The 9,955-nt window shown below is 41.6% G+C and overlaps 1 protein-coding gene across 3 annotated transcripts; it reads left to right on the plus strand.

Moving 5' to 3' along the window:
* The first annotated feature begins 1,521 nt into the window (after positions 1-1,521).
* Positions 1,522-9,865, plus strand: fbxl3l (F-box and leucine-rich repeat protein 3, like). Of its 3 annotated transcripts, none has more exons than XM_040120805.1 (5): positions 1,522-2,004; positions 3,767-4,145; positions 4,430-4,552; positions 4,856-5,027; positions 7,652-9,865. In XM_040120805.1, exons 2-5 carry the CDS (start codon positions 3,786-3,788, stop codon positions 8,293-8,295), a joined length of 1,299 nt encoding a protein of 432 aa, XP_039976739.1. In that variant the 5' UTR covers positions 1,522-2,004; positions 3,767-3,785; the 3' UTR covers positions 8,296-9,865. The 3 variants fall into 3 exon arrangements, with proteins under 3 accessions (XP_039976739.1, XP_039976738.1, XP_039976740.1); XM_040120804.1 differs by having other exon boundaries at positions 3,785-4,145; XM_040120806.1 differs by lacking the exon at positions 1,522-2,004 and adding an exon at positions 2,539-2,817 and having other exon boundaries at positions 3,785-4,145.
* The last annotated feature ends 90 nt before the right edge of the window (positions 9,866-9,955 follow it).

Genomic DNA, 9,955 nt, shown 5'->3' on the forward strand with positions numbered 1-9,955 from the left:
AAAATGCATTTAAGTAGAAATGATTTTACTAAACTAGCTAATTGGTTCAAATGTGCAAGAAATCTTAAACAAATACAAGAACACATTTAACTTGTTGCAAACTGTGTTTTCCCTTTTGATTGTCCAAACATAGAGGGTAACAATAGTGTCTAAATGTTTTTTTAGGTTTCATGTCAGGTCTGCGACAATAGTTTGTATAAAAGGCATAAAATTAAGGTTTTAACTGTTTACATTTTTTTCTATTTGTCAAGCAACTGAAGAAAGCCTCATTTTTAATGTCTGTTTGCTGCCGGGGTTGTATTTACTTCTTTTCACTTCAAAAATTCAACAAAATATAGATTTTGCCCAGGGTGCATACAACTATATTCTCTGCCTGCCCTTGTGGTTCTTCTTCTGCCTCCGATGGAAGTTATCGCTTTTCATAAAACAGGCACATCACTGACCTCCACAAGACAAGACATTTTCTATCACGATTATTTATTTAATTTATCTTTATAGGGAAGGCACATCATACAACCTAGGCTTGACAATTGTGGCCAAGGTAGCAGTCCAACTGGAAATTTATTTTAGTGATGATGACAGAATGAATGGCAAACTACAATAGGGGAAGGTTTGCCACGGTAAATGGTAAAAGGAGATAGTCACACATAAGAAAATAGGAAAACACTGGCAAAACCTTAGGCCAAGTCAGTGAAAGCAGATATTCAAACCAGCATCGCAAAGTGATCTTTACCGTTGACAGACAGTGTGGGGGACAATACCTCCATGTCAGTCAGCGTCAGTGTGCAGCATTCACTGGACACAAAGACATCGATCAGCAAAACAATAGGCAGGCATCAATAGAAGCTCAAACAATAGCCACTAGTGGTCTTTATGTTGGAGAAATGCACACATGTAGAAGTAGCTGTAACCGATACTGCCTGTCACGGCAGAATTACTATGTATATGAACTAAGATTAACATACAATGTTTTTCTATCCTGTGACAGATTCTGGATTTACACCACTGGATTCTTTGAGTCAACTTTGCTGTCTTGAGTGAGTTATGATGAGTGAACAAGAAATTATGTGAGAACAGGTTGGGATGTTTTTCAATACTGACCAATTTCCCTTTTGCAAATCATTTCAAATAAATGTAAAAAGTTGCAACAATAAGATCAGTCATCGGTCGGTTGTTGTCTTTGGCTTTAGAAATGATCAGTTTAGTAAATTCTGAAAGGTTAACAGAAATCCAGCACTGAACATCCAGCGTTGTTCTGTAAAAATGTCTTTCACCAGAGGATAAACCCTTTTTCCATTCTTTTCTTTTCTGCTTATTAGAGCATGTTGTAACTTTACAAATAAAATGACTGTTTCTACAACCGGCGTGTAATAGGGAAGAATAAATGTTCTGTTTAGCCTATATAGAGTTCCCCTGAGATTAATGGCCATTTTAACAAGATCTCTGTCTCTCTCTCTTTCTTTCTTTCTCACACACACACACACACACACACACACACACACACACACACACACACACACACACACACACTCCGACACACTGCCCTACTTTCTCAGGGTGAGTGCACAGAGGATCCTGTGCTCTCTGTTCACGGGTCGCGACACAACAATAACACATAGACAGATAAACACGCGCAGACGAGCAATCGCGTGGTATAAGTAAAACGAGTCAAAGTGAAGGCAAACTGACTTTAATAAGACGAAGGAGAAGCGTCCATGTCCCCGGTCGACGTGGGTGTACCACGCTTCTCCTGCACGCGAAGCGGTGGTTGGAGACGCGGGTCCATGTTTTCCTCCGCTCACGTGTACCGGCTGCTCGGCAGCGCCCGTCAAGCTGTCGCTAAGTCCGCGAGCCGAGCTTATTATGGGAGCTGCGCCTGCTGTGTCCTATATCAGCAACGGCCAGCCTTTCTCCAGTCATCCCCAGCCATGGTGCCGAGTGAACGCTGTCTACTCCACCGGCAGGCCACGACACCGAGAGGAAGGCGCTTTTCAAGCCGTTAACGTAAGGAGAAAAATGTGCTTCATTCACGTTTTTGTTGTGTGTTTGAAATTAGGCTTTGCGTTTGATTTGCTGGCAGGGGCAAAACGGGAGAAACGGCGGGACGGTGTCGCGGTATTGCGATGTGGCCAGATGTGCGTGTAAATCGTCGTAAAACATCCAGATTTTTGTAAACTTGTTTACCCGGCGCCACAGGTGGTGTTTCTCCAGTTCAGTTCAGTGCAGCGCAGCTCGTTTCACTCCAACCTCTGGCTTCCCTTCACAGGAACGTGTTCATGATACGAGAATGATAATGATGATGTAGGGAAAATGAGAATCACAATATAAGTAGCACAGTTAATATTAGCAATGCAACTGTCTAAGCACAGTTATCAGAGTATCAAGCTTGTGTGTCGTACACATTTTTTTTTTTTCTTTTACGCTGGACCAACATGTATGTGAGCAGACTTTTCAAGCCTGTAGCTGAAGCTTTGATAGTGTAGAATGGAAGATAGATAAAATGTTGAATAAATAAACAGGAGCCAATGATTCCTCTTGCATAAAAAAAGATTGTCAGCTCACATTTAGATGGAGACTGCAATGCTGTTGAAAGTAAGAGTCCCCCAGTTATGAACCTAACTGCTGAGTGGATGACAGAGAGTACATCAGGTAGAGATTTTGGATCTGTGATTCGCGCTTATGAATAGATTTACATCAGTTTATACTGGGACTGAGTGAAAGATTGCTTCCACAAGACTGGGGGGAAAACATCGCGGTGAAAAGGGCTTCAGCATTACATTTAGTCTGCCAGCCAGGTGTTTTTACTGGATTTTTGAGGTGAGTTTTCCATCATTTTAATTCAGCTCATTATAAAGCATTCGATTACTCATAGACTCTTCAGTACAGGCTCTGTCAGCAGTGGTGATTTTCAAGGTGAGATGATCAGTTGTTCTCGTTCTGAAAAACCACCTAACTTTACTGCAGTTTCACCTGCATGTAAAATAAGCTTTGGAAAAAGTTCTTCAATAGCCGGGTTACAGACTGAGTGTGCTTGTTTCGATGTAGAGGCATTTCCTCAACATGGACATGGGCTCTGCAGTACTTAAAGTTAAGCATGACTCGTTGGATACTGTGAAAAGCTCATGGGATCTATTGAAAAGATCATTCTGAGACTTCCTGCAAGCGACTGATTCACTGTAACAGAACGAAAGCCTTTTCAAAAATAATCCCTCACAAATAAGCAATATCTTCTCACTTCAGTAAGTGACTGAATAACAAGCAGCATTCCATGCATTGTGGATTTTCACAGAAATAATGCAGTTTGATAAAAGCAGCATAGGAGCAGTTAGTTGAATAAAAAAGGGATTTAAACAGTTCCTGCTATTTGATTGATTTAATAAAGTCGATACAACCCTGTGTTTACCACATCTAGAAAGATTAAAAACAACATTTTAAGGTTGAGATGTTTATCCTCAGATTCACTGTTGAAGAAATGACAAGTGTTAATATACTTATTGAAAGCATAACTTACCTCTGGAGGTAACCACCAACCATTGTGTTAGTAGTGAGTGGGAAATTAATCTATTAATTAATCTGAATTGAACAATCCACCTGAGTTTTACCTGTTTTTCACCCAACCTGAAAGTGAGTTTACATAGTAGTCTCACTCTACTTTTATGATATTCTATTGAAAACTAAAAAATGGGTTCTGAAGATGTTTTAATTTGCATATACTGTTGTTGTTGCAGTACTTTTGAACAATTCCTGATCTCTCATGACCCCACAGTGTGCTGATTTGTTGCAGAATGAAACAAGGAAGGACAGGTCTCAAATCAAAGTGCCAAACCTTCCCCTCCTACAAGGAGAGGGCTAAGAGACAGAAGCGGGGGGCGTCCAGCTTCGCCCTGTCTCCATCAGAGGACTGGGGTAACCTGCCCCACCACGTCGTCCTGCAAATCTTCCAGCATCTGTCCCTCATAGACCGGGCCAGGGCCTCCTCGGTGTGCCGGCGCTGGAATGACGTCTTTCACACCCCCGACCTGTGGAGGAGATTTGAGTTTGAGCTCAATCAGCCAGCCACATCTTACCTGCGCTCCACGCACCCTGACCTCATTCAGCAGATCATCAAGAAACACGCCCAGCACCTGCAGTACGTTAGCTTCAAGGTACAAGCCTCCCCTGCTGTCGCCCATTTCTTCTCCTCTTTCACCTCCTCCGGCCTCCTCCTCGATATCCACAACACAGCTGTCTTAAAAAGAATATGTGCCCTCCTTAATCCAAACCATCTGCTGCAGAATCAATCATGACGCATCAGCTGTCCTGGCATTAGTAGGCTTAACACATCCAGGCTGAAATGAATCTCACTCCTCCAGCTTTCCATTCCTCATATTATGTCTTTTGATTTTTTTTTTCTCTCTACCTAAATGGTGAATCGCTGCTGGTAAATCAGGTGGACAGCTGCATAGAATCTGCAGAGGCAGCCTGTGACATTCTCTCCCAGCTGGTGAACTGTACCATTAAGACCCTGGGGCTGATTTCCACCGCACGGCCGAGCTTCATGGATGTGTCTCAGGTAAGAGGCAGCTTCTGTTTTACATGCATATCTGAACATTTTTATCGCTGCCCTATTTGTCACACACAGAGAGCTGGGTTAGTCACATCCGGTATGCCAGTTGCATGTTAAAGTGAAGACTGTATCTCTCCTCATTGCTGAAAAAGACTTATTGTACCATGAATTTATTTTTGGTAAAAATATCCCTACTTTTCTGTGCTTTTTGCAAAATGCAAAAAAGCATATTCTGCTGAAATGTCTGGTGATAATAAAAAGTTTTTTAAGATAAGAAATCCTGGTTTAGCATTGTTTGTGTCTCCTCAGGCCCACTTTGTGTCTGCACTGACAGTGGTGTTTGTCAACTCCAAATCCCTGTCCTCTATCAAGATTGATGACACCCCAGTGGATGACCCTTCGCTGAGGGTGCTGGTTGCCAACAACAGCGACACCCTTAAGTTGCTGAAGATGAGCAGCTGTCCTCATGTCTCCCCAGCAGGTAATAAACTTTTATAAAAGTACTGCTTTTACTTTGGGACTATCTTACACCATATGCAAGCCAAATACATTTGAAAAAATTGTCTACAGCCATGCCAGCAGCAAATGAAATCTTTGAGAAAGAAAATAAATGAACACAGTGTCTATCTAATTAGCAGAAGACACGCTGAAAAGACGAGATGAGAAAGCTATTGAATCCAGCTTTCTTAAAACACAAGCTGAAATTTTAGCTTCAACTCTCAATGTCTTCAGATCAACAAAAAATATTGAAAAAAAATAATCAGCCTTACTCTGATCATCCTGGACTAATAGAGCCGCAGATGATAAATGGTGTAAATGTTGGCCGTGTTCTTCATTCAAATGGCACATGTACAGACATTGTTCGTTCTAGGTCAAAAGAGAGATGAGGCAAGCATTATTGGCGAGTATAAGAGTGACCTGATACTTGCCAGGTCACTCACTGTTATTGTGGATGAAAGCACCCTGTTAAGCAAAAAGTCTTTTCTCATTGAGTACCTCAGAACATCAGTTGATAGCTTAAAGATGTGCTTCTTAGATCTTTTTGAGAGAATACAATAGAGAATACAACAACAGATGGAATCACCAGTGAACTAATAAACTGCCTGATGAAACATGGGCTTGAAGATGCTTTTCATAAAAAATGTCTGGAGGGATTCTGCTCCGATGGAGCCTCTGTAATGGTAGGCAAAAAAAGAAAGTGTACTCAAAACTGAAAAGTAAGCTTCCAGGCCCCATAGGCTGGCATTGTCTGAACCACAGGTTGGAGTTGTCTGTATCAGGTGCAGTCAAGCGTTGCACAGAGACCAGACACTTCACAGCTTTTCTTGCCTCTTGTGTATAATCAGTCACCCAAGAACTTAAGAGAGCTTGATGTTATAGTCTCTGAGGTACATGTATGTTTGAGAAGGACTGGTTGAGTCGTGGGGATAATGTGGGTGGCTTCAGTCTTTATGCTGCACTCTACTGTCACCTCACAGCTGCAAGTACAGATGTGAACTGAAATTCATGTGACAGATGCAGAGTATGTACTGGGACTAGCAGCAAAGTTGAGTTCAATTGCTTTTGTTAAAGACATTGGGCTGATGATGGATGTGCTTGAGGAGCTAAAAGACCTGTATGAGGCTCTGCAGTCCAGACACATTAGACTGTCTTAATCAATCAGTCGGATAAAAAGGCAACCAGATGTTTTCAATACCATGAGCGGGAAAAAAAAAATTACACGCGAGGCTGCTCAGCAAGGTGCTTTTAATGGCGTAACACTGCAGAGCGACAGCAGGCAGAAGGTGTAATAGATCCCAGAATGCTCTATAAAGCACTATGCAAAAGAGTGCCAACAAGAATGGTCACAAGTGAAGAGGAATCACTCTGTCGCAAGGTCAATGTGTTGGATAAAAACACGTGGCCCAACCCTCTACCATTAATGTATGGGGAAAATGAAATAAGAAAACTATGAAATCCTTTGAAAATAGGATTCTCTGTTGTTAAGCAAATTTATAGGGATTTTAAGGAGAATGCCAGTGTATGACCGCACACGTCCGTTCTGAAACTTAAACATGCAGTGGACACCACTGCTGAGAACAGTGCAGACTGTGAGAGGGGTTTTTCAGGTATGAATGCAGTTGTGACATAATGTCAAAAATGTCTCTGCTCTAATGCCACAAAATCTGTCAGGAATTGGGCAGCTACCAGAGCATTTAGCGTGTAGACAAAGATACACCACCATGAGCCCATCTGGGATCTGGTGAACTAACTGGTCTTACTGACACTTTTACAGTAAGATGCTGTGCACAAAATTTAAGAAAGTTGTGAAATTTGATTGTGTCTCAGTGATGGAACTACCTGTAATATTAGCCTACAGTTTCCACTGTGTGGAATTCTTAAATTGTTCTATCTAGCTAGTTGTGTCTTCAGTGAGTACACATGTAGTTGCTTCTCCATTTTTTTCACTTTTCTATCTATAGATTATGTTTAGCATGATTGCGAAAAAAAGGTGATTTGAAATTTTAGGGGACTTTGGAAAAGTCATGGAAAGGTTGGAAATTAGGAAAAGTGTTGGCAGCCTGTGTATATTGTGATATTGTAAGATGCAAATTAATTCCAGTTTAATGAAGCTCTTGAAAAGACTGTTCTTTAACCACTGAGTTTAGCATGCTGACATTTGCTAATTAGCACTAAAGACAAAGTGCATCTGAGGCTGCTGGGAATGTTGTTATAATGCAGATATTTGGTCAAAAACCAAAGTATTCGACATATTTAGACTGTGACATGATGATGGTGCTGTGTAGAAAGTCAAGGGACTGAAATTTTCCCTGAGGGGAACTTGACTGTCTGTGCCAAAAAAATGTTGTCAAGACATTTCATCATGACATTTATTAACATCGTGGTAGAGAAGTCAGTAGGATTCACCCCTCAGGGACATTGATTGTCTCTGCTATATTAATGGCACTCCATCCAACAGTTGTTGAGATATTTCAATCTGGACTGGAGTGATGGACTGACCAAAATCCCTTTCCTTAGAGCACCGCTAATTATTTTCTGATTATTTGCTTTTTTAAAAGGGATCCGTTCCCATTCAGATCTTCTGACCTCTCTTTCTGTCCACAGGTATCCTGTGTGTGGCAGACCACTGCCATGGTCTCAGGGAGCTGGCACTGAACTACCACCTCCTGAGTGATGAGCTCCTGCTTTCCCTCTCCTCTGAAAAACACGTCCACCTGGAGCACCTGCGCATTGACGTGGCGAGTGAAAACCCAGGCCAGACACACTTTCACACCATCAAGAGGAGCAGCTGGGAGGCTTTGGTCCGACACTCGCCCAAGGTCAACATCGTCATGTACTTCTTCCTCTATGAGGAGGAGTTTGAGCCCTTCTTCCGTGAGGAGACTCCTGTCACCCACCTGTACTTTGGCCGGACGGTTAGCAAAGAGATGCTGGGCCGCATCGGACTGAACTGCCCTCGGCTGGTGGAGCTGGTGGTGTGCGCCAATGGCCTCGAGCCCCTGGATGAGGAGTTGATCCGTATCGCCGAGCGCTGCAAAAGCTTGACGGCCATCGGGCTAGGCGAGTGTGAAGTGACCTGCAGTGGCTTTGTGGAGTTTGTGAAGATGTGCGGGGGCAGGCTGACTCAGCTGTCGATCATGGAGGAGGTGCTGATCCCGGACAGCAGCTACAACATGGAGCAGATCCACAGCGAAGTGTCCAAGCACCTGGGCCGCCTGTGGTTCCCTGATATGATGCCCACCTGGTAGGCTGAAGCCAGAGAGGATGGCCTGTTAATGAAGTACATGACTTATATGGACACTTACTGTATGAGGAGTACATGAGTCAGTTTAACAGAGTGTGTCCACAGTTACACATTTACTGTTCTTGGCTGGTTTACCAGAAGATGGGTCATTTCTAAAGCTGTCCCCTGTATTTTACCTGCTGTGAATTTGATGTAAGACTAACAACATCCTCTGAATTTTTTCTTTTTTTCGCTTAAAAACATTGGCATTTCTGTCTGGCTGTCTTGTGAGCACTCATCTTTCTTTCTATGCATAGATATTGTGATATGAAATGTGGGATGTATTAGTTTCTTTCAGTTTGTGGAGGATGGTCTGAATTTACAGTCACTCACTGCAACCTTTCAACCGTTGTGTGTAAAGGACGTGGATCTGCCATCTGCTGGTTGCTTATGTTAAAGGCAACACCATTTTTTTCATTTATCTTGAACGCCATCTCGTCCCCGGTCTGTGGTAAAATAATATTCTTTACTCAATTAAAACTGAATCCCAGGATTCAGTTTGAGACAGGGTCCCCCGCCTGGGCACGGCGCATCCAGCCGTTGGTAGAGAGAGCATTAACAGTAATGTCGCACACAAGAGTCACACCTCCATGTAAAAAACACCGGGCACTTTTGTGTTCCTATCTATTTATGTTTGTGTCAGTGGAGACTTTAATATTTTATCCCAAACTACAACATTTTAATTCAGTTTTCAATGGCTGAGGGTCAGTTCAAATATATAAAATCTGTTATTTAATTTAAAGGCTTTAAATTGTGTTACAACATATTGAACTTGGTTTTAGACATTAAACCAGTTATACTGATTGATCTCTGTCAGGTCAGGGCAGAAAACCATCAGTTTCATTTTCATTTTCTTTTTTTTTTCACTACTGAAATCGATTTTTATCTCCATTCAAATTGGCACTTAAAGCTCATGTTCTATGCTTAATGTCTGTAGTTAATGAGACTATAGTCATTTACATCAAACTCCATTGTCAGCCTCTTAATGTGTCTAGTAATCCTCCAGAATGAGATAAAACACAATTAAACAACAAAATTAATCCCGTAATACAATGACCATCACCTACACAGTAGTTAGTAAAAAGTGTTAAAAGTGGGATTTTTAAATGTCTTTTTATACATTCTGTTGTTACAGGTTGTTATCCAAAATATGCAGGACATGAAAAAAATATATTTTGACATTTATTTAAGTTTTTTTTCATGCTTTTTTTAAAAATTATTTCAGTTGTACTTTTTTATTATAGACGGTTATACCTGTTCTTCTAGGAGCACTGGCTAATACAGATGAAGGTTCTGAGACCAGGAGTCTTTACTGTGATCAAACAAAACAGGCCAGTAGTTTCCAGTGCTACACTGTTTCACATGAAACATTAAAACAACTGTAAAGGTTTGCCTTGTATTTGATCATTTATCAATTAAATGTAAAATATCTATCACATCTGTTTAGAAGGTTTTCATGTATGTGCAGCAGTGGCAGGCTTGCTCAGGTCTGCTTCAGTGTAACGGCTTTTTCCTTTACTCATGCTGCACTAACTTCTCAGTAAAAACTGTGTTTTTAACATAAATGTTGTATGTTTTTGTGGCTCTGATACAACGAAGCCCGATCTGATCTGTTTTGTCTGACT

The sequence above is a fragment of the Xiphias gladius genome, chromosome 23 (genome assembly GCF_016859285.1).
Source record: "Xiphias gladius isolate SHS-SW01 ecotype Sanya breed wild chromosome 23, ASM1685928v1, whole genome shotgun sequence".
Taxonomy (NCBI): domain Eukaryota; kingdom Metazoa; phylum Chordata; class Actinopteri; order Istiophoriformes; family Xiphiidae; genus Xiphias; species Xiphias gladius.

Bases quoted from the DNA above. Each gene is read 5' to 3' on its own strand.
- fbxl3l (XM_040120805.1), top strand. From the start codon at position 3,786: ATGAAACAAGGAAGGACAGGTCTCAAATCAAAGTGCCAAACCTTCCCC. The intron at 4,553-4,855 runs GTAAGAGGCAGC...GTGTCTCCTCAG, and splicing joins GCTTCATGGATGTGTCTCAG to GCCCACTTTGTGTCTGCACT. The intron at 5,028-7,651 runs GTAATAAACTTT...TTCTGTCCACAG, and splicing joins TCCTCATGTCTCCCCAGCAG to GTATCCTGTGTGTGGCAGAC.